The following is a 24,982-nucleotide window of genomic DNA, read 5'->3' as shown; positions in this document are numbered from 1 at the left end:
GTTATGTGACCTTGGACAAGTCATTTAACTTCTCTGAGTCTTAATTTCCTCATCTGTAGAATGAAAACAATACACCTACCTTGCAGGTCTGTTGTGAGAAATAAATGAATCAATATATGTATGAACACGGAGCACATAGGAAGTTCCTTGGGAATTCCTTCAGAAGTTAAGTAGCCTGCCCAAGGTGTCACAGCCATATAAAGGTGACCCAGCTCAAGATTCACATGCAAGTTTATATCCGAATTTGGTGCCTTTTCTACTCCAAGTGCGTCCCTAGAACATGGCCACTACCTCCTCTCAGATAATAGCAACTCCAAAATCATTTTCCTTCAATACTATAGTTACATGAAATTTTATAAGGCCTTCCTTTTTATGCTCATTTTATTTGGTATGTTTCTAGTGAAACCCCTTTCTCTGGCAAAATATGGCAGAGTGTATAAGCACATAGTGACATGTAGTCACAGAGGCTGTGACTATACAAACCACATCAGATTATTAATGAAAAACATACAGATTATCTGCCTCTAACCTCTTGCAGAATCTTCAACAGCTCCTCTCGAATCTTTAGTGCTGGCAAACTCCTATCTGGTAGAGGGGAGAGCCATTCTTTGATGGCAGACATCACACCACTGTCGATAAATGTTTCTTTAAGGTCCTGCCTGCAGTTAATTAAAAAAAAAAAAAGTCAAGCCTATGAACTTTGGTTCTACCATAGCTTCCTTTGAATTTTCTTATATATTTAGTGGTATTTCCATAAACTGCTTTTAAAGTTATTTGTATATATTATTTACTGAGCACCTATTCACATCTCAAAAGCAGTATGAAATTTAGTTCTTTTTTAAAAAGATTTGTATTTATTTATTCATGAGAGACACACAGAGAGGCAGAGACACAGGCAGACAGACCCCAGGATCATGACCTGAGCCAAAGGTTCAACCACTGAGCCAGTCAGGTGCCCTAGTTCCTACTTAAAAAAAAAAAAAAAAAAGAAAAAAGAAAAAAAGAAAAAAAGATTTGATGGGCAAAGATCATTTGTTAAAAACTTGAATCATACTAGATAGGTTAATACTGATATGAATGATAGGCAGTAAGAATAAAGAGCTCCAATTGTTACAACTAAAAAAAATAATGTTTAATCTATTAATAATCTATCAATCTCCAATAGAGATTCTCAAACCGGTTTAGGTGAGAGAACCCAGAACTATGCTATTCTTTGCAAGATACCAAGGAGAATACTATTCTTCTAGCAGAAAAACACATTCCAATGAAATGCTATTTAAATTCAATTTTATGTACAGAATCAATTATATTAACAGAAAACATGACAATATTATACATACGAAATCTCCATTTTCTAGTCAAAATTCTAGACCATGCTGTTGGCTCACTGATGTACTAATACATTTCTTCAGCCATCCAAAGTACAATATGGTTAGGTTTAAGGAGAAATCAAAGTTGCTCAGGAATAGGAGTAAACCAATGAAAAAGCCTACTATCAAGGTCTATCAAAAAAAGATAGGATTGGTGATATACTTCATAATATAACTGGTCATATAAGCCTCCTACAATACATGCTTCAAGTAGTCCCCCAGAATTTGCTCTGTGCTCACACTGGGAAGAGAGGCAATTTTACTAGACTCAAGATAAGAGTCTAATAAGAACAAAAGTAATGGTTTATATGCTTTTCTTTCCTTAGTGTCAGTTCGCTATTTGTTCTGTTTGTATCACACATCAAGGTTGAAGAAAAATTTGTGAGGGGGCACCTGGATGGCTCCATCAGTTAAGCATCTGACTCTTGATTTCAGCTCAGGTCATCAAGCCCTGCATCTTGCGCTCCAAGCTAGACATGGGGCCTGCTTAAGATTCTCTTTCTCCCTCTGCCCCTCACCTACCTCTTAAAATTTTTTTAATTTAATTTTTTAAAAAATGTGAGGAAGTAACACAATATAGGAAATTCTTTCCATTATTATTATTCTGTGAATTGATAGATGGCAGTCATTAAGTAACATCTCTAGAACACAAGTACATAGTTCAAATATATTCCATTAAAAGAAAAAAATTTTACAAGGAAATCAAATACTTACTTTTTAAGGTGCATAACCACAGTAGGTAATAATGTTAATTTTTTCAGTGCTGGCTTTTTTTGATTGTTCAACTGTCTGTCTTCCTATCCAGGAAAAAAATGTTTTTTAAAAAAGCAATATTTATTGTTAATAATGAACTGTAACCACTAGAATTCTAAACTTTAAAATAAAACTGAGTAACATTTTTTCTAAAAGAAAGGAAAAATAAAAAATAAAACTTTTTATAGAATGCCAAATTCTAGGTCTGTGTTAATCAAACCTACAAAACTATCAGATTAGCCTAAATAATTACAAATTTAGAAGAATAATGTTATTGTTAATTAAAGAAGTTTCAGTATTTACTTGGGTGCTTTTTCCTAATTATAAAAATTCTACCAAGAGAGAAAACAAAATAATAAACTCCTATCATGTACATTTCCACAGTTAAATGACCATGTCCAGTCTTACTTTAGCTATATGTCTACAGATACTTTTCTCTTCCCTTCCTTTAAAAGGCCACACAACCAATTAAATGAGGAAAAAAAGAAGACAACAGCAGTGACCTGTCTCACCTCAGCAGCCTCATTCATCTTGACAATCATGGCACTCACAACGTCGTCAGCATCACTAATAAAAGTCCCACCATCACGGTTACGCCTGCGCTTGCCACTCATGCTTTTTTTCCGCTGCAACATCATCTCAAAATCCGACAGAAAGTCCATACTAAGCAGCAACACAAAAGTCAAGTGAAATATAAATTCCTTTTTAAATATATATTTCCTTTTGTCACAGTAAAGATCCACCAACTTTCTTAATTCTAACTCCATGAAATGCTACTACTTTCTTCTAAAGTGCAAAACTTACAACTTGGCACCTTTCAAGATATCAGACTTTTCTGAACATAGATTGCAACTATCTCAACAAAAGTATGTGAAATTCAATCAAGTAATATTTTGCAGTTACAGTTCCATTTTGGTGTAGACACCAAAAACCGTACAAATTAAGACAGCTGAGTGCAGGGCAAATGAAAGAAAAATAGTAAGAGTAAATATACTTCAGACAGCACTGTATACAGAAAATTCAAAGAGAGAAAAATGGAACAGATTCTTTCCTATACTTAGTAAGGGACCAAAATAAGAAAAAAAAAAACTAAGTTCAGTAGTCTTTACCTTCATTTTTAAAGTTTTCTTTAACAAATTCCTTTTTTGATTTTTAAAAATTTTTAAATTTAAGTTTAATTAACATATAGTGTATTAGTTTCAGAAGTAGAGTGCAGTGCTCATCTCTCTTACATAACACCCAGTGCTCATTGTATTACATGCCCTCCTCAATGCCCATCACACAGTGACCCTATCCTTACTCCCTCCCCTCCAGCAACACTCAGTTTTTAACAAATTCCTTTAAAAAAAAAAACAAAACAAACTTACTGTTTTCCTCTCTTTATATTATCATCAGAATCTGAATCTTCTGCTTCTTTTACTTGGGTTTCACTTTTTTCTTCTTCTAAATCTTCTTGGTTAAAACCCTACAGGTCGGGTAAATTTGCCAGGGTTATCGCAATCTCCTTACAGATTTTCTTCAGTATTAACTGCTCTTAATTTTTTTCTTTTTGCATTTTTAAAGTAATACATTCACAAAGAACAAAAATTAAATGAGTATCAGGTGTATAGCAAAAAAGTTCCCTTCTACCCTAGCTGCTAGTGTTGCTAGTTTTCTTATGTCTCCTTCCAGAAATAGTCTACATTTACACACATACTTCAACACAGATATATTTATTATCCCCTTTTATTATACAAATGGCAGCATACTCTACACTGGGCACAGTATATACTGGTCTGTACTTTTCACATTTAACAATGAAATACGGAGAGCAATTCATATGGGCATATTATATCCTCATTCTAAGACTTTAGACCTTCTCACCCTGACTTCAATCATAATTTGTTCACACACTTTGCTATTGGCATTTAGGTATATGTATTTGAAATTCTGGAAAATATTTACCAAATTTCCCATAGAGGCTATACTAATTAACTCTCTTTCCAGCAAAGCGTTAAGTGGACCTGTTTCTCCAGGTCCTCACTACTACAGGTTATCGAACATTAATATTTACCAATCTCGCGATTAAAAACTAAAAGGCGTCTTTCTTTGTATTCTCTTATGAATAAGGATGGGCATTCTGTTCATGTTTAAAGGCCATTTTTAATTATTTCTCTGTGGAACCCAATATCCCATGTCCATTTTCCTGTTGGATCTTTGTCTTAATGTTATGGAAAGTCTCTTTATAACTTAGGAAAATTAGCCTTTGGTCAGTCATGGGGACTACACAGTCTTCACATTTGTACAGTTTCATTTTTGTTTAAGGTAACGTTTTCCAAGCATAATTTTTTTATTTTTACATAATTGAAACTGTCAGTCTTTTCTTTATAGCTTCCTTTATGTTGTTAGGAAGATCTTCCCAATAGTTCACCTACTTATGTAATTTTTTTCATTGAACTAAATCCATAATCAAGTTGATGTTAAACTAGAGAAACACCTCTTATTCTTATAAAAATGCTGCTTAAAAAAAAAAATGCTGCTTAACTGGGTATGAGCTCCACGAGGGCAATGTCCAAACAATCTCTGGTATATACGCTCCCAAATATTTATTGAATGAATTATTCCTATTTTCCTTAGGTTCACTTTGTTGTTTTTCTACCATCTTGAATCAGATTCTAAATTCATCTAGTTTCGCTCTCTCTTTAGTAATTAAAGTTCTGATTTCTTTTTCTTTTTTTTAAAGATTTTATTTATCCATCCACTAGAGACAGCGAGAGAGAGAGAGAGAGAGAGAGAGAGAGAGAGAGAGAGAGGCGCAGAGACACAGGCAGGAGAAGCAGGCTCCATGCAGGGAGCCTGACATGGGACTCGATCCCGATCCCCGATCCTGATCCTGATTCAGATCCCCATCCCGATCCCCAGTCTCCAGGATTACGCCCTAGGCTAAAGGCGGCGCTAAATGGGCTGCCCTGATTTCTTTTGCAATGCAAGAACTGTCTGACAAGGGAAGTCTGGTGAGGATGTTTTGTTTGTTGATTTGGTAATGAATTTCTAATTTCCCTGCTCTGCATTCAAAAAATGTTGTCTGCACTTTGTAATTTTTGAAAAAACTTGGTTTAAAATTTATATGGGAATGTGAAAAAAGAAACCCAAGGCAATCTTGAGGAATAGCAAGCATAGAGGACATAAACAATCAAATATCAAGAGTTCTGTATTAATAGTGCAAGGGTAAAGAGACCAAAAGAACAGACATGAAACTATGGAAACAGACTGGAAATCATATACAAACACTCCATTTATGACAATGACCCTCTTTATCTCAAATGCTTTTCTGCCTCAAAGTCTCCTCCCTCATATTCATATAGCTATGCCAGTTTTCTGATTAGTGTTCACATGTGTGAACACCATCCTTTTATTTTCAACCTTTGTTTTCTTTCAGAAGAATCATGAAATGAGTGTACAGCTATTTTCTAAATTCCAATCTGGCCATCTCTGCCCTTTAATTAAAGCACTTGATACATGTCAATTTGATGTAATAGGAGATACTATCAAAGCTTAAATCTGCTATCTTACCATACACTGTTTTCTAATTGTTCCCTGTTCTATGCCTCTTTTTCTCTTGCCTTCTTTTGGATTGATAACTTTTATTATTTGGTTTTCCCCCTCTACTAGGTTGGAGGCTACACATATCCATTAGTCTCTCAGTGGTCACTTTAGAGATTACAACGCACACAGTCTACTAATGTCCTTTTACACACATTTGCAAAGACCATGCATACTCCCAATTTGTTATTGCTGCAGTTTTTTTTGTAGTGTCAATACTCATTTTGACTTTTCCACACACTTTTGTGGCTCTTCACCTTTCTAAATCCCTGATCTTCCACCTGAGATTTTCTTTAATATCTCCATCAATTGGTATACTGGTAAGATGAACTAGGAGGAAGTCTTCATTCCTGACAAGTATTTTTGCTCAATATAACAGAACACTAAAGTTTACAGTTATTGGATTCTATGGTTTCTATTAAGCAGTTAGCTGTTTATCTAATTTTTGCCTCTCTGAATGTAGTATTTTCCTCCTCTGGATACTTTTAAGATTTCCCTGTCTTCACTGGTTTCTTGCAATTATACTACGATGTATTTAGGTGCAGATTTTCTTTTAAAAAGATCTTATTTATTTGAGAGATGGTGAGAGAACACAAGCAGGGAGGAGAGGGAGCCCAATAGGGGTCTGGGATCATGACCTAAGCTGAAAGCAGATAGATACTTAACCAACTGAACCACTCAGGTGCCTCACACGTGTAGATTTCATTTTATCACTTGCATTTATCCTGCTTATACTTTGTACAACTTCTAGAAACTCTAGCTTTACATATTATTTCTTAAAAATACTGCTTTTGCTACATATATATTTCCTCTCTCCCTTCTGAGATTCCAATTCACTGTTAAACCTTCTCTATTTATTTATTTATTTATTTTAATTTTTATTTATTTATGATAGTCACAGAGAGAGAGAGAGAGAGAGGCAGAGACATAGGCAGAGGGAGAAGCAGGCTCATGCACCGGGAGTCCAACGTGGGATTCGATCCCGGGTCTCCAGGATTGCACCCTGGGCCGAAGGCAGGCGCCAAACCGCTGCGCCACCCAGGGATCCCAAACCTTCTCATTTATAATTTATATTTAATTTTTACATATTTCAATTCTTCATTCTAAATAACTCTTCTAACCTATCTTCCAGTTCACTCAGTCTAATCTGTTGTTAAAACTCATCCACCAAATTTTTAATTTGTTACTGTAATTTTACAGTTCTAGAATTTCTACTCGGTTCTCTTCCAAATCAATCTTATTTTTTAAAAACTGTTTGCTCTGGGGTGCCTGTATGGCTCAGGCCATGGTGGAACATGCATCTCTGTTGGTGGAACATGCAATTCTTGATTTCAGGATTATGAAGTCAAGCCCTGTGCTGGGTAGAGAGATTACTTAAAAGTAAAATCTTTTTTTTTTTTTTAAAGATTTTATTAATTTATTCATGACAGACACAGAGGCAGAGACATAGGCAGAGAGAGAAGCAGGCTCCATGCAGGGAGACCGATGTGGGACTCGATCCTGGGACTCCAGGAGAATGCCCTGGATGTGAAGGCAGACGCTCAACCACTGAGCCACCCAGGTGTCCCTTAAAAGTAAAATCTTAAAAAATATATTTTAAATTAAAAAATAGTTTCCTCTGACAAAATCTCTAATCTTTTATCTCCCTAACAGGTTTTTTGTTTTGTTTTGTTTTTTAAAGCAATATCTAAAATTCCTGTATCTAGAGCCTTCCTCGAGGCCTATTTCTTTTTTGTTGTCACTATTGTTTCTTTTTAATGATATCTATCATTGTGTACCACACTATGTACCTGATAAACCATAGAAATAATCTTAGGCCTGTGATGACGCTACCTTTATCCTAAAGGGATCTGTCTGCATATACCAGATGCCTGAGAACATTAGCCAATGAGTTAAGAGACACTGCCCAAACTGCTGGGACTGAGGTTCTCTACGTTGCTAGAAGACTCAAAGCTGGCCAAAAATCTAAACAGACTAATTATATTACTTCCATGTCACCCTTAATCCAAGGATTCTTAATTCAGAGCATGAGGTTTTCATCAGGGTCTACTTACCTCAGCAGGCTCTGACCTCCACATTTTGTTTCTTGAGCCCTAAGGCTGTCAAAAATATGACCAGCCTCTCAGCTTAAATAGGCAAACATCCCAGACAAAACAGTTCTAAATGCTGAGCTTCCCTCTTTAGGGATGTCTTTTGCTGGGTTTCGGCTTAGTAATTCTTTGCTACCTTGTTCCTCTGCTGATGTGCAGATTTTTAAACATTTTATCTCACTTTTCTAGTTGCCCTTAGCAGAAGGGCTAGTCCAAATTACCTAGCCAGCCATTGCTAGAAACACAAGTTCTAGAAGTACAGTGAATCTTTCCCTTTAGCATTATAATGTACCTTCTGTTATCTCTTAATACATTTCCCCCAATTAATTCAATTTTGCCTGTTATTTTCTTTTTATGCCTTTGTACACAACTTTTATTTTACTCTGAATCCTCTGTTGTAGATTTTTCTACTGAATACATTATAATTGTTTATTTCTATCTATTGGAATTACTTATTTGTGAACCACTGCCACAGAAACAAATAAAAGGCATAGTAAAGAGGGAATATCTCCCCTATACTTACTGTAAATTCTTCTTCCTCTTCATCGCCAGATTCTCCAAATATGTCTGCAATAAGATTTCTAGAAGAGAAAGAAATCATTTGCTTTCTTCTCATTTGCACAGGAACCATAAAATCTTTTTCTAATAAGGTATAATTTATATTTAGTAAAATGTGCAGATCTTAAATGTCTATTTCAGTGAATTTTTAGAAAAGTACACATTCATGTAACCATTACCCTAATCAAAATTTGATCCCCCCAGAGAGTTCAGTTGTGGCCCTGTCTAGTCAGTCCCCTACCTGAACATCCTAGAGCCAACTACCATTCTGATTTCCATCACCACAGATTAATTTTGCCTCCTCTTGAACTTTACATAAGGGGAATCAGACTTGCCCTCTTCACTTCATTCACTTAATATTTTTGAGATTCATCCATGTCATAGCATGTAGCCACAGTTCAGAATTCCTGAATCCCCCAAAGTTATGCAATTAGGCAGGATATACTGCATTACCTCTCACCAAGAAATTTTAATGTAAGTTTAAAAAACTTAAACCCCTCTCTACCACCTCATATGAACTCTTGAAAATTCATGTTATACTGTCACTTACTCTTCTTCATTTCCCGACTCACTATCGCTCCCAAACAGATCCTTCTCTTCATTTTTCTTATCAGACAACTCTTCTTTCCCTACTTCTTCTTCACTGTCAGATGCTAGAGTCTTCTCTCTTTTGCCTGATTTGTCTGATATAACATCACTGTCAGAGTCATCTGCATCAGAGACAACACGACTCTTCTTTGCTGCTGTCAAAAAAGGCATAAAATATCATTAATCTTATTCGTTATGGTATTACTAACAGGTGCTTTAAAATGGCAATACTCAGCAAAAATCAAAGAGTTCCTAATAATAACTTTAAAAATAATAATAATAACTAGGGGCACCTAGCTGTTTCAGTCAGAGCATGTGACTCTTGATCTCCAGGTCATGAGGTCGAGCCCTATGTTGGGTATAGAAATTACTTAAGTAAACATTTTATTAAAAAAATAATAGTAACTAAAAAAAATAATAATAACTAAAAGATTCAGAGTCATCTTATAATTACATTATTGTTTAGGGAAAAGTGGCTGGAGGATGAACAAAATCACCAATATAAAAATGGGCATCAATAGCTACCTTTCCTTTGGGAGGAATAGAGAAAATAAGACTAGACTGATATACAGAATTAGAATCCCTTCTATTTTGCAGAGTATTAGCAGAACGGAAAAGGCTTAGATATTCTCTTGTGGAATCCTCACAATCCCTGATCACCGCTGGTCAGTTTGGAATTTCTCATCTCCCTTAGTAAACTAGCTGGCACATGTGTGTTCCTCTTTTTCCTTCTCCTGTAATAACTGTCAGGTTATAACAGAATAGGTCTCCTCCACTCCCCAAAGTTTGTTTCATAAAAAAGTAATCAAGTAAAAATTACCCATAAAAGTAGGGTTCCAGGTAACAAAGACTGGAATATGCCACAGAGACATGGAGTCTCTAAACATAGTCTCCCTCACAAACTTCCTCATATTTGCATATTCAACAATGTTTAACAAAAGACAGGCACCCAAAAAGACTGGGAACTCAGTTGCTACCTAGATGGTATTTAGTGCATGTACTGTCACACCCGCAGCTAACTCTGGATACAGTTGGGTTTTCATGTAAACATATTTCTTTGAAACACTACCCTTCCCCCACAAAAAATTAAGTCCTATTACCATTGAAACTCTATTAGTTTAGTATTTTGAACCAGTAAAATCTTAACAAATGCTCCTAGAACTCAAAGCAAATTTAATACTATAATCAGCCACTAAAAACCAAGCAAAACTAGTGTTCTAGTGATATTTTAGGTCAAGTTAAATGAGAGAATATTGATCTAACACTTCAGAAACACAGTGCTTCAGTTACAAGTTTAGTCAAGAATTAAAACTATGCATAAACAGTCCAAAATAATTCCTTACATGCTTTCTCTTCATCTTCACTATCAGAAAGCACAGCAGCTTTTCGCTTTGCTACCTTCTCCTCCTCTCCTACTTTTTCTTCATCTTCATCACTGTCCATTTTTGGCCTTTTGGGTTCTTCCTCCTCACTGTCAGAACTCTGGATCCTTTTTCTGTCTATATGGCTATCTGAATGAAAGGAGTCATTTTGCATTTCTGTATCCTCTCCCTTATTCTCCCCATCACTGTCATCATCTGACTCTGGCTTCTGTTTGTGTCTGGAGGCATCCTCAGTTTCAGAATCACTGGCAGGTCCCTTCTGAGGTTCCTCACTCTCAGAGTCACTGACTCGGGGCTTGGGAAGCTCCTCATTTTCTGAATCACTGGCCTGGTTCCTTGGGGGGTCCTCACTTTCCGAATCACTAATCCGAGGTTTGGGAAGCTCCTCATTTTCTGAGTCACTGGCTTGGTGCCTCGGGGGACCCTCACTTTCTGAGTCACTGATACGGGGTTTGGGAAGCTCCTCGTTTTCTGAGTCACTGGCTTGGTGCCTTGGCGGGTCCTCACTTTCTGAGTCACTGATACGGGGCTTGGGAAGCTCCTCATTTTCAGAGTCACTGGCCTGAGTCCTCTGAGGCTCCTCACTTTCCGAGTCACTGACCCGAGGCTTAGGAAGCTCCTCACTTTCAGAATCACTAATTCGAGGTTTGGGAAGTTCCTCATTTTCAGAATCACTGGCTTGGTGCTGTTGGGGTTCCTCACTCTCAGAGTCACTGATTTGAGGTTTTAGAGCATCCTCTGTTTCAGAGTCACTGGCAGGACTTTTGGGGAGCTCTTCCACCTCTGAATCACTGGCAGGATGCTTTCTAACGTCTTCATTTTCTGAGTCACTTGCATGCCCATTAAGAAGTTCCTCATTTTCAGAGTCACTGACAGGTAGCTTCCTGGTCTCCTCACTCTCAGAGTCACTCCCATGCTGATTAGTGTCCTCATTTTCAGAATCACTTGCAGGAGGCTCTGCGTGTTCCTCAGATTCAGAGTCACTGTCCTTTTGCCTTTGAAGCTCCTCACTTTCAGAGTCACTGGCATTAAGATTTGAGGGATCATCATTCTCAGAATCTGTCACATGGTGTCTTTTGTTGAGGCCATCTTCTCGATCACTAGGTTCATTCTGAAAAATCAAGGGTGAAAAAATCAGGGAAGTGCAAAAAAAAATGTTTGGTAGTAAAATGTTAAAATTTCTCAACAATTTTTTAAAATGTAGAATATGCACAAGTCAATATAAAATTCTTGCTCTGTACCTATATGGAAACACTCCACTTTAAAGAAGACTATCTACCTGTAATATGGCTAACATGGTGTCAATTCCAAAATGGGGAAATATAACCAGTATTCACCAAAACAAATCTGTAAAGTATACCCCCAGATTACTATATAGGAGACTTCCATCTTGAAGAGCTAGCCTTAAAAACAAAACAAAACAAAAAAGCCTACTGTTCTCACATAATTCTAGCTCCTAAATGTATTTTTCAAAGAAATACAAGCAAACAGGTACCCAGTGCTTTTTAAAAGAAACATTCTTAGGTTTTATAAAGTTAAAATTATTTTAAGGAAAATAAATATGGAACTGTAAGGCCAAATGATATACAGGGCACATTCTCTCAGGCAAATCTAAACAAACAAGGAGGAGGGTAGCTCACACATACTAAGTACCTATTAAAAGCCCAATGTCCTGTCAGGCTCTCTTCATTTACTCCTCATAACAGTACTTTTATGACAATAAAACTAGCCTTGAAACAGTCAGTCATACATCTAGCAACCCTGGGAAAAACGTTTAAATTTTAGGGCAAAACATGATCTAATTAACTATACTAACACAATGTTAAATGAAGTAATCTGAAAACATTGAGTATACAATATATGTATATCATAGCTTTTTATTTTTCAAATGAAGGAAAAAAATATAAAATTACATATATACCAAAATACCAATCATTAGGATCTGTGCAATTTTTTCCCATCTAGTATCTAAACTTTCAATAATGCGGTGATTAATACTCTGGTTTAAAAAGTGAAAGTATTTCTGGGACTTTTCCCCATTAAAAAATGTTCTGAGCCAAATATTCCTTTTCAGAATATATGACTGACATTACCTGAAATTACCACAGATCAATTTTCAAGGAGAAAAGAATTTTTAATCATATTTATGCCCAGCAGCATGCTACGAAATAACTGACAAGAAAATCCAGTGACAAGATAAATGGCATAAAAATGTCTTCCCAAAACCCATACTTTAACTTGTCTCCAACTCATTAAAGAAGTATGTTGTGCATGGAATATAAAACATTAGAAAAGCTTCAAAGCCAAAGTTTGAGGTTTTTTTCCCTCTATATTTTATTATCACCGTGACAGCACAATATTCCACAGAAAACAGTTACTGCTAGACATATTTATTCAAATAAAACATGTTCAGGAAACATTCTAAAGTCATAAACTTCAAATTTCCCAAAGGCATTTTTCTTTCTTCAACACTGAGCATTCAGCAGAGCACTGGATTCTTTCTCAGTGAGTATCTTATTATCCCACTAAAACTGGCATTTATCTATTAAATGTCATATTAGGACAAGTACTATAGAGTCTTGTCCTACAGTACAATACTTCACATAATGCTAAATGTTTACATGAAAAACTATCTTTATGTCTTTAAAGATCTTTAATTAGGGCAGCCCCAGTGGCACAGCGGTTTAGTGCCGCCTGCAGCCCAGGGTGTGGTCCTGGAGACCCAGGATCGAGTCCCGCATCAGGCTCCCTGCATGGAGCCTGCTTCTCCCTCTGTCTGTGTCTCTGCCTCTCTCTCTGTGTCTCTCATGAATAAATAAATAAAATATTTAAAAAAAAAAAAAAAAGATCTTTAATTATGAATATATAAATATTTAGAATATAAGCCCTATATGAAGGCAGGCATTTTTAGCCTGTTTTCTTCATTGAAGTATCTTTAGAGCACAGAATGGATCTGAATACATATACATTGTTATAATAAAGGAATTAAGTAGGAATACAGTCAATCCTCGAACAACATAGAGCAGGGGACTTTAGGGGCACTGATCCCTCACTTCCCAAAAACTTTACTGATTAGCCTACTCTTGACTGGTAGCCTTACCAATAATAAAAAGTGTCAATTAACACATATTTTGTATGTTATGCATATTATATACTTACTCTTACAATAAAATAAGCTAGAGAAAAGTGCTATTAGGAAAAATCAAAGGAAAATACATTTACGGCACTGTACCATATTTATTGAAAAAATCCACATATTAAGTGAGCCTGTGCAGTTCAAACTCATGTTGTTCAAAGGCCAACTATAATTTAAACTGAGGAATAATTACCTCAACAAGCTGTGTGCAAGTGCTAGGAGTCAAGGCTGAACATGTCTCAGTGCCTTATCCTAAGAAGCTGTTTTCTAATGAGCCAGCCAAATATCATAACAACAAGGTAATATGCACTATCATGAAGGTATACATGTTATTTTCAAAGCCTACAGGAAGTCATCTATATGAGACCGAGCTGTAAAAGTATGTAGGTAGCAGGTATTTGCAACTAGTTTGTGATAACAGTTTAAAAAATTGACAAGATTATTGAGGAGGGAAGGTGGAACATATAGGCACCAGCAGAGGAAACTAAAGCAGGAGGGAAAAGGGAAAATTTTAACTGGCTTTTGGAATGCCTTCCACAACATACCCGTGACATAATTCTAACAGCATGTTCATGTGGGACTCAACTTACTTTCGCTGCAAAGAACAGAAACCATTGCTGGCTATCTTCAGAAAAAAGAACAATATTCCCAGAATCAAAGTGGAATGAAGGACTGAAGACTCAGGGTAGGAACAAAGGCAGCTCAGAGAGTTTAGAAAAGGGAACTCAACGACCTCTCTCCTAGAGCACTATCAAATATCATGACACACTCTAACCCTGCTAAATTTCTGTGTCTAAGATCTAAATTTCAAATCCCCGGGACAGATGATCTAATTAGCCACAGCAATATTAGATGTCATGACTGAGTACTCACTGGGTTACAGCCAGAGCAGGGATGTAGCACTAGGAGCCACTGCCAGAGAGGAAGAGATACCATGAACTAGTCAGTCATCCAAAACTTATCTGCTACACTCTACCTTGGATTTCCAGACACATAGTGTATACATTCTAAAACAAGCAACCATGGGGCACCTGGTGGCTCAGTCAGTTAAGCATCTAACCTTCAGCTCAGGTTCATGATCCCATCACATCAGGCTTCCTGCTCAGTAAGAAGTCTGCTTCTCACTCTCCCTCTGTGCACTCCCCCAATCCTGTTCTCTTTCAAATAAATAAAAAATCTTTAAAAATAAACAAACAAAACAAGCAACCATGACAAGTATATTATATACATGGTAATGATTGTGAAACTCAGGAATTCTCATCAATTTTTGAGGAGTTTCATAAAAACTGGGACTCTATTCACTGTATGTGATATGGTCAAGACAAAAAGGTGAGAAATCACTGCAGTAAGAAAGGTGCTAGTCAACAGACTCAAGTTGGAGAATGCACTTAGGCAATGACATCACAAGATTTAGGAAAAGAGTATAGTAGAAATTACATAGTTACGCTTAAAAGTTATTAAAACAATATTCAAAAATTTTAAACTGGTTTCAACAATTAGTTAAATCATAAACTCAAAGGATCAAAAACAATAGTTTTTTAAAATGTCAGTATGAGTATAATAAATCCACTATACAAACTGCCATTTATTTAAATGTCATGTTCTTACTAATTTAAAAAATTCCAATTGTTAACTGTCAGAGAAACTGACCACTCTGAGGTTTCTCAGAAGCTTTAAAAGTGTCTATAACGCCTCACACCTCTCTCTTACAATCGTTCACATTGTAGATACAATTAATACTGGTTACCCATGATGAATGATATCTGGTCATTTATCTCAGCATACAAACAGTAACCACACTCCATATGGACCAGGGCCACAATACACATGCACAGAGATGATTTTTTTTTTTTAACTTTTATTTATGTATTATAGTCACAGAGAGAGAGAGAGAGGGGGGCAGAGACACAGGCAGAGGGAGAAGCAGGCTCCACGCACCGGGAGCCCGATGTGGGATTCAATCCCGGGTCTCCAGGATCGCGCCCTGGGCCAAAGGCAGGCGCCAAACCGCTGCGCCACCCAGGGATCCCACACAGAGATGATTAACATTTAAAAATTACAAAGTAATGGGGATCCCTGGGTGGCGCAGCGGTTTGGCGCCTGCCTTTGGCCCAGGGCGCGATCCTGGAGACCCGGGATTGAATCCCACATCGGGCTCCCGGTGCGTGGAGCCTGCTTCTCCCTCTGCCTGTGTCTCTGCCCCCCTCTCTCTCTCTCTCTGTGACTATAATACATAAATAAAAATTAAAAAAAAAAATTACAAAGTAAATAATAAAACTGCCATAAAGCAAATATGAATTTATAAATTTCAAAACGATAAATGTCAAGTAGAAATCACTGTAAATAACCAAACTCAAGATACTTATTTCTTCTTTATTAGAAGAGTCAAACAAAACTGTTAAATTTGCATACTGACCTACCATCATAAATTGGTAAAACGTTCAACACCAGGTCACACAGTTAAATGCCATGAGGAAATTTTTACAGATTTTCCAACACATGTTTCACTGGACCTTAGTTCCAGAAGATGTATTTGAAATCTTCATCTTGGAATACATATCACCTTTACTAGCATATGAAAGACTCTAACTGGGGATACCTGGTTGGTTAAGCCTTCTGCTAGGGTTGTAATCCCAGGGTCCTAGGATCAAGCCCCACTCAAGCTCTCTGCTCAGCAGGGAGCCTGCTTCTCCTTCCCCGTCTCCCTGCTGCTCTGCTTACTCGTTCTCTCTGTCAAATAAATAAATAAAATTAAAAAAAAATAAGAAAAAGAATGAATGAATGAATCTAAGAAATCCAGCAGCAAAAGTACACAATGCTGTTAAACCAGTGTAGCTCCTGGAGTGGATTCTGAGAAACCTCAATTTTACAGCAAGGATACAGGTAATAAAATGAAAGCTATTTACAAAAGTCCTTTGTCAAAAGCTGGCTGACCTTAGAATTAGATAGTCAAAAACAAAAGCATTCCTGATGAGTAGTAGTAAAAGAAAAAGTAGTAGAAAAAGCTTAAGAGTTCATAACGATGAAGCAAACTCCTACTCCTGCCTACCTCTCCAGATTCATTTCTGTGCTCTCTCTCCAAAATCAACCCTGCACACTGCACCAGCAATTACCAAACTTTAGTATGCATAAGAATCATTTGGGGAGCTTTGGTGAAAAAGTTCCAGATATTAGTCCAGTAAGTCTGAAGAAAAGGTCAAAGAATCTGCTTTTTGACATCTAATCCAATGATTCTAACTGTGTGTTAAAGTTCTGTAGACACACAGAATTACTAATCCGTTACCTCCATGGCTTTACAAAGCCTTTTTTGTCTTAAGTATCTTTCTCCCATCTTGTCCTTCTCATATCTCAAAAACAGGCAAAAAGAGCCTCTTCCTGAAGCCTCTTCCATTTTCCTCTCTAGATAGAATGGATTGTGTGCAACACAACTATCAGTTAAAAATACAGACTCTAGAATCAGAAAAATCTGAGGTCCAAACCCTAGCTCAGCCACCTTCTACTATGTCATGAAGGAAAATTTTCTTAACTTCTCAAAGCCTCAGGGTTCTCAATCTCATGGAGTTAGGGATAGTACCTATGCCTTAGAGGGATGTTTTGAGGATCAAATGTATGAAAAGTAGCACTATAAAATGCTATTAGCCATTCATAACAAAATATCTTATCATTAATTAATTACAAAACACTCACCCTTCAAGACTCAACTCAAACACATCACCTGAAAAGGCTGAGCTGGTTAGCCATTCCATCCTTCACACCCCCATAGCATCTTGTATCTCTACCTCACTGAAACGAGTTTCTCTTCATAATACAATGACCTTAAGATCAGAGACCATTATTTTAAAAATATATTTTACCTTCAGTATACAAGATACTTAAAATCACCAAAATGAAAGAGAAACTCCGTAAGACAATGCTTATCAGGAAAGAAGCAACACAAAATGTTTTTCTCCTCAATATGGCAGACACAATGACAAAGTCTGAAACCTAACAAAAAGAGTAGATGGAATTTAAAAAATTGGTAAGAAATAAGGTAAACAAGGACAGCAATAGCCAGAATGAATATGCTAGCTGTTCTCGTGTACTCCCCATAGAAATGCTTTCTTTATGTAGCACAAGCTCTCTGTGGAAAGAGCCAAGCAAGAGCAGACTGGCATCTTTACCCAATTCAAAATGAGGCTGGGCTAATGGGGCTGTCCCCAACTTTAACAGTAGATGGATGTAGGCCCACTATGCTTTGCTTAGAAAACAGTGAGAAGCGAAGCTGCGAAGCTTCATTTCCAAACAACCTATACGCTAATAGTCCCCCATACTGTTTTTTTTTTTTTGTTGAGTTTCTCTTCTACTTTTCTACACAGGTGAAATCTCAGACTTCTGAATTTTCAAATACACATCTCCTTCAATATTATTTTCCATGGAACAGAAACCAGCTGACCATAAACCACAAATATAATTTCATGCTGTCCAAGAAAAAACTCAAGTAAAACAACAAAAATTAAAACTGGTAACCCATTATAACCAGGTCACATTTGTATTGAAATTGCTTTATTAAAAATTGTGGTTTTGGTTATAACTACTGAAAAAGATTTTTTTAAAAACTTTCCCCTTTTCAATACCTGCTGGACCACAAGAGGTATGTGAAGATTCAGAGTTTTCAAAGTGCTCTACAAAGAACAAATGACATTCGATGAAAATTCCACTAATGTTTACATCCCTTTAAGGAACTTCGTCAAAAAGACGTTAGTCATAGTTGAATTCTATCAAACATTTAAAGAAGAATTTAATACCAATTCTTCTCAAATTCTTCTAAAAAGTAGAAGAGGAAGCTGAAAGAACACTTCCAAACCCATTTTATGAGGCCAGCATTACCCTGATAACAAAACCAAACAGATACTACAGGAAAAGAAAATTACTGGCCAACACCTCTGAGGAACACCGGTGCAAAAATTCTGAACAAAACATAAGTAAACCAAATTCAACAGTACACCATGACCAAATGGTATTTATTCCAGTAATGCAAGGATAGTTCAACAAATCAACCAACACACTACAAAACGTTAACAAAATGAAGGCTAAAAATCATATGATCATCTCAACAGATGCAGAAAAAGCATCTGACAAAATCCAACACCCATTTATGATAAAAACTCTCACCAAACTGGTAAAGAGGGAATGTATTTCAGCCTATTAAAGCCATATATGACAAACCCACCTGTTGACATCCTAGGCAACATGGAGAGCTCAAAACTTTTCCCCTACAATCAGGAACACAAGGATGCCCATTCTCAACACTTTTATTCAACACAGTGGTGGAAGTCCTAGCCACAACAAGTGACAAAAATAAATAGATACAAAATCAATATACAAAAACCTGTAGCATTTTATACACTACAACAAAAACCTCAAACAGAGAAAAAAATCTCATTAATTACACATCAAAAAAATAAAATACCTAGGAATAAATTTAACCAAAGAGGTAAAGAGCTGTACACTGAGAACCATAAGACACTGATGAAAGAAACTGAAGACAAAATGGAAAGATACTCTGCGTTCACGGATTTGAGGAACTGTCCATACTACCCAAAGCAATCTACAGACTCAATGCAATCTCTGTCAAAACTGCCAAGACGGTTTTCACAGAAATAGAGCAATCAATCCTCAAATTTGTAAGGAACCACAAAAGAACCCACACAGCCAAAAAATCTTGAGAAAGAACAAAGCTGGAGATGTCACACTCCTTCATTTCAAATTACAAAGTTACAGTAATCAAAACAGTATGGTTTGGGTATAAAAACAGACACACAGATTAGCAGAACAGAATGGAGAGCCCAGCAATAAACCCACATATATATGACTAATTAATATATGACAAAGACACCAAGATATAATAGATAAGGAAAGTCTCTTTAATAAACGGTGTTGGGAAAACTGGATAGCCACACGTAAAGGAGGAAAAATGGACCCTCCCTATCTTACAACACACACAAATTTCAACTTAAATAAGCGCAAAAGATGTGTGTAAGGGATGCCTGGCTGCCTGAGTAGGTGAAGTGACTCTTGTGGGGCTGTGAATTCAAGCCCCATGTTGCGCACAGAGTCTACTTAAAAACAAACAAACAAAATATGTATCTGATACATACAAAGAATTACACAACTCAACAGCAAAGAGTACCCAGTCCATTAAAAAATAGGCAGAAGAAGTAAATAGATATATTTTTGGGGGGCAGCCCAGGTGGCTCAGCGGTTTAGCGCAGCCTTCGGCCCAGGGCCTGATCCTGGAGACCCAGGATCGAGCCCCACGTCGGGCTCCCTGCACAGAGCCTGCTTCTCCCTCTGCCTGTGTCTCTGCCTCTCTCCCTCTCTCTGTGTCTCTCATGAATAAATAAAATCTTAAAAAAAAAAAAAAGATATATATATTTTAAAAACGACATACAAATGGTTAACAGGTACATGAAAAGATGTTCAACATTACTCATCATCAAGGAAATGCACATTAAAACCACAAAGATATGTCACTTCACACCTAGTATAATGAGTGTCATAGAAGGACAAGACATAACAAGTCCTGGCAAGGATATGGAGAAAAAAAGTATAGGCAATGCTGATGGGAATATAAATTTGGTGCTATGGAATGGAAAATAGTATGATGGTTACTCAAAAAATTTAAAATAGAACCATCACATGATCCAGCAATCTCACTTCTGGGCATATATGTATAAAGAAAATGAAAACAAGATATTAAACAGGTATCTGCCCTACCACATTTACTGCCATATTATTCATGAGTCAAATTATGGGTATAACCTAAACATTCATTAACAAATGAACAGATAAAACGTGATATGAATATATATACACAATGGGATATTTGGCCACAATCCTGCCATTTGTGACAACATGGGTGGACCTTGAAGGCATTTTGCTAAGTGAAGTTAGAGAAAGATAAACACTGCATGGTATCCTTGTATGTGAAATTGTAAATAAAAATTAAAAAACAAAAGGTCAAACTCAGAGAGACAGGGGAATAGTTCTCAAAGGTTCGGGAGCAGGTGGAATGGGGAGGTAAAAGGATAAAAGGTATTAGGTAAAAGGATACAAACTTTCAGCTCTAAGGTGAATATGATCTGGGGATCTAACATAGAATATGGTGACTGTAGTTGATGACACTATCTTGCAATGAAATCACTATTGTAGAACTTAAACATACTCATCAAAATAAAAAAAAAGGATAAATAGGTGAGATAATGTGTTTTAAAAAAGACATAAGACTATATAGAGAACAGTAAAATGGCAGGCTATTACCTCTATCAAAAAACATTAGATTGTGAATGGATTAAGTCAATCAAGAGACAGAAACTGGAGGAACACCTGGGTGCTCAGTTAGTTAAGCATCTGACTCTTGATTTCAGCTCAAGTCATGATCTCAGGGTTGTGAGATTGAGCCATGCATTTGGCTCCACGCTGGGCATCAAGTCGGCTTAAGATTCTCTCTCCCTCTCCCTCTGCCCCTCCCCACCCCAAAAGAGACAAAAAACAAGATTAAAAAATATATATCCAACTATATGTTGACTACAGGAGACAGACACACTGTGGATTCAAAGATAGATTATACATTCTTCTCAAGTGCACATGAAACATTCTCCAGAACAGACCATATACTAGGCCACAAAACAAACCTCAATAAATTTAAAAGGATAGATATTGTACAAAGCATGTTCTCCGACCACAATGCAATCAGTTAGAATAGGAAAAGTGGTAACAATCTGATATGAAATTAATAAAACAATTCTACTCACTAAGCATCGAGAAAAACAAACTTAGGAATAAATTTTTTTAAATGCAGTACTTGTACACTGAAAATTACAGTGCAATGTTGAAAGAAACTGAAGACCCAAATAAATGAACACCCTATATTCATGCATCAGTAGCTTCGCAATGTCAAGCTGAATCTAAAATACATAAGCAATTGCATACGCATAATACATACGCAATTGCAAGGAACCCAGAAGAGACAACAGTATCAGAAAAGGACAAAGTAGCACTTGCATTCCTTGACAGCAAAACTTATTCAAGGTACTATGGCACTGGTTAAGTACAAACACAGATACGAGGGGATCCCTGGGTGGCGCAGCGGTTTGGTGCCTGCCTTTGGCCCAGGGCGCGATCCTGGAGACCCGGAATCGAATCCCACATCGGGCTCCCGGTGCATGGAGCCTGCTTCTCCCTCTGCCTGTGTCTCTGCCTCTCTCTCTCTCTCTCTCTCTCTCTCGACTATCATAAATAAAAAATAAAAAAAAATAAACACAGATACGAATGAATTAGAACCAAACATACAAACTGTTACATCCATGGCCAAGTGATTTTTGACAAGGGGCCAAGACCATCCAATGAGGAAAGAACAATCTCTTTCAACAAATAGTGCTGAGATAACTAGATATCCACATACAAAGAACAGAACTGGACCCTTACCTCACAGTATATACAAAAATTGACTCAAAATGAACCAAATATCTAGGGGCTCCTGGGTGGTTAAGTCGATTAAGTGTCTGCTTTCGGCTCTGGTCATGATTCTAGGGTCCTACCTAGGACTGAACCGCCATCAAGCTCCCTGCTCATCAGGGAGCTCTTCTTCCCTCCCTCCCCACTCCCAGCTCATGTTCTCTCTTGCTATCTCTAATAAGTAAATTAAAAAAAAAAAAAAATCAACCAAACATCTAAATATAAGAGCTAAAATTATAAAATGCTTAAAATAAAACACAGGGGGGTAAATCTTCATGTCCTTGGATTTGGCAAAGAATTCTTAGACATGCCACAAAAAGCACAAACAAAAGGAAAAAAAAAACATAAACTGAACTTCATTAAAATTAGAAACGTTTGAGTGTCAAAGCACACCACAGTGAAAAGATAACCCACGTAATAGGAAAAAATATTTGCACATCAGTCATCTGATAAGAGACTTGTATACGTACTATTTAAAGAACTCTTACAACTCAATAAGACAAATTACCCAATTAAAAAATGAACAAGGGGGATCCCTGGGTGGCTCAGCGTTTAGCGCCTGCCTTCAGCCCAGGGTGTGATCCTGGAGTCTTGGGATTGACTCCCACATGGGGCTCCCTGCGTGGAGCCTGCTTCTCCCTCTGCCTGTGTCCCTGACTCTCTCTGTGTGTCTCTCATGAATAAATAAATAAAATCTTAAAAAAAAAAAAATGAACAAGGGATCTGAATGGACATTTCACCAAGAAGTTACACAAATGGCCAATACCCACATAAATATACTGAACATCATTACTCATCAGGGAAATGTAAATCAAAACCATAACAAGGGGGGCAGCCTGGGTGGCTCAGTGGTTTAGTGCCACCTTCAGCCCAGGGCATGGTCCTAGGGACCCGGGAACAAGTCCCACGTCAGGCTCCCTGCATGGAGCCTGCTTCTCCCTCTGCCTGTGTCTCTGCCCCCCTCTCTCTCTGGGTCTCTCATGAAAAAATAAATTTAAAAATTCTTTAAAAAAAAAGAAACATAACAAGAAACTACTGCATAACCAACTAAGATGTCTATAATCAAGGAGGTAATAACGAGAGTTGGCAAAAATATAGAAACATCAGAACCTTCATACATTACTGGTAGGAATGTGAAATGGTACAGTCACTAAAACAGCCTAAGAGTTCCTCAAATAAATAAGAATAAAGTTACTGTAAGACCCAGTAATTCCACTTCTAGGAACATACCCAACAGAAATAACATTATGTCCACACAAAACTTCTATGTAAATGTTTATGGGAGCATTTCTTATAATAGCCAAAAGGTAAAAATGTAAATGTCCATCGAACAACAAATGGATAAACAAATGTGGTTTATCCACATAATGGAGTATTACCACAAAAAAAAAGTACTGATACATGCCACAACATATACGGGTATGGTATATACATATATCCAACATACATGGTTTACAATGGATATGCCTTGAAAATATTAAGTGAAAGAACCAGTCACAAAAGACCACATATTATATAATTCCACTCATTCAGAATGTCTAGGACAGGGAAGGAATGGGGGCTACAGGGGAGGTGAAGCAGGTAACAGTAAAGGGTTTCTTTTTGAAGTGATGCAAGTGTTCTAAAATTCACTATGGTGACAGTTGCACTACTGTGAATATACTAAAGACTACTGAACTCATATTTTGTATGGGTGAATTATATGATATGTAAGTTTATCTCAATAAAGTGGTTTTTAAAAAAAGGCAAGTGGGTGGCTGAGCCTGGGTGGCTCAGCAGTGGAGCATCTGCCTTTGTCTCAGGGTGTGATCCCGGGGTCCTATGATCAAGTCCCACATCGGGCTCCCTGCATGGGAGTCTTGCTTCTTCCTCTGCCCTTTGCCTGTGTCTCTGCCTCCCTCTTTCTGTGTCTCTCACAAATAAATAAAATCTTTAAAAAAGAGAGACAAGTGATAATCTTCGAGATCAGATGATGTAGAAAAATCTGTAATGAACAAAATACCAAGATTTTAAAAATAGGGTAAGTATTACTGATTTTTTCTTTTGTCTCAGGCTCTAATATGGGCCAGGAAAGCACCATTACTTAACTTTTAGTATTCTTTCATATTTTTATTTAAGTTTTTTCAAAACTTTCCTTAGAGATCTAAACAAATACACGCAGAATGAATACTCTAAGTGAAATGAATTTTTTTAGAAACCAGCCTAAACTCTAAAATGCAAATGGGAGAAATATTTTTCTCAGTATCATTATTGGAGAACTATGTTTTGAATATCATCCTGTCGGAGGCAAAATAATGCCTCTCTAAAAGATGTCTACATCCTAATCCCCAGAACTTATGAGTGCTACTTTACATGCAAAAGGGACTGTGCAAATGCAATTAAGAAACCTGAGATAAAAAGACCATACTGGATTAACTGAGTAGGCCCAAATAACTACAGGGGTCCTTATAAGAGGGAGGTGGGAAGGTCAGAGTAAGAGATGGAGATGTGACTGCAGAGGTTAGAGAGATTTGAAGATGCTATGGTGCTGGTTTTGATGGCGAAGGAATCACGGGCTAATGAATCCAAGTGATCTACAGAGCTGGAGAAGGCAAGGAAATGGATTCTCCCTTACAGAAGGAACATGGCCCTGGTTAATAGAATGATTTCAACCCAGTGAGATCCATTTTAGACTTCTGATCTCCAGAACTATAAGATAATAAATCTCTTTTGTTTTAAGCCACCAGACTTAAATTGTCAAATTTAAGTGTCAAATTGTTATTCATTTCTTAGGTTTTAGGCCTGTCATCAGTACTATTCAATTTAATACAACCAACCATAGTCTTTTAACATCCCATTACCTTACCTTCTAGGAAATATTTTTCATGGGAAAATACAAAATTTCTCTTGAGAAGCCATTTTAGATAGCCAAAAGAGCATTAATGCAGAGCAACACTTACTAACGGTAAAATTGGCATTCTCAAACTGAATTACACACTAGTAATTCAAAAAAATCAGATAACCCTCCTGGAAGGAATTATCTACAAA

The 24,982-nt window shown here is 37.0% G+C and overlaps 1 protein-coding gene across 12 annotated transcripts in view; it reads right to left on the bottom strand.

Moving 5' to 3' along the window:
• Window positions 1–24,982, bottom strand: part of IWS1 (interacts with SUPT6H, CTD assembly factor 1) — a 41,156-nt gene that overhangs the window by 10,612 nt on the left and 5,562 nt on the right. For 6 of the 12 annotated variants that reach the window (XR_012001479.1, XM_072757478.1, XM_072757483.1 and 3 more), the window contains exons 3-9: window positions 10,285–11,434; window positions 8,904–9,093; window positions 8,319–8,376; window positions 3,491–3,588; window positions 2,636–2,786; window positions 2,085–2,167; window positions 530–659 (exon numbers count right to left, since the gene is read on the bottom strand). Coding sequence is in view for 11 of the 12 variants with exons in the window: in XM_072757478.1 (XP_072613579.1) it covers window positions 530–659; window positions 2,085–2,167; window positions 2,636–2,786; window positions 3,491–3,588; window positions 8,319–8,376; window positions 8,904–9,093; window positions 10,285–11,434 (1,860 nt within the window). In the remaining variant the exon portion in view is untranslated. Of the gene's footprint in view, window positions 1–529; window positions 660–2,084; window positions 2,168–2,635; window positions 2,787–3,490; window positions 3,589–8,318; window positions 8,377–8,903; window positions 9,097–10,284; window positions 11,435–24,982 lie in introns of all 12 variants that reach the window. The other 6 variants (XM_072757473.1, XM_072757480.1, XM_072757479.1 and 3 more) reach the window with 1 other exon arrangement.

The sequence above is a fragment of the Vulpes vulpes genome, chromosome 5 (assembly GCF_048418805.1).
Source record: "Vulpes vulpes isolate BD-2025 chromosome 5, VulVul3, whole genome shotgun sequence".
Taxonomy (NCBI): Eukaryota; Metazoa; Chordata; class Mammalia; order Carnivora; family Canidae; genus Vulpes; species Vulpes vulpes.
This window is presented reverse-complemented; position numbering and strand designations above follow the sequence as displayed.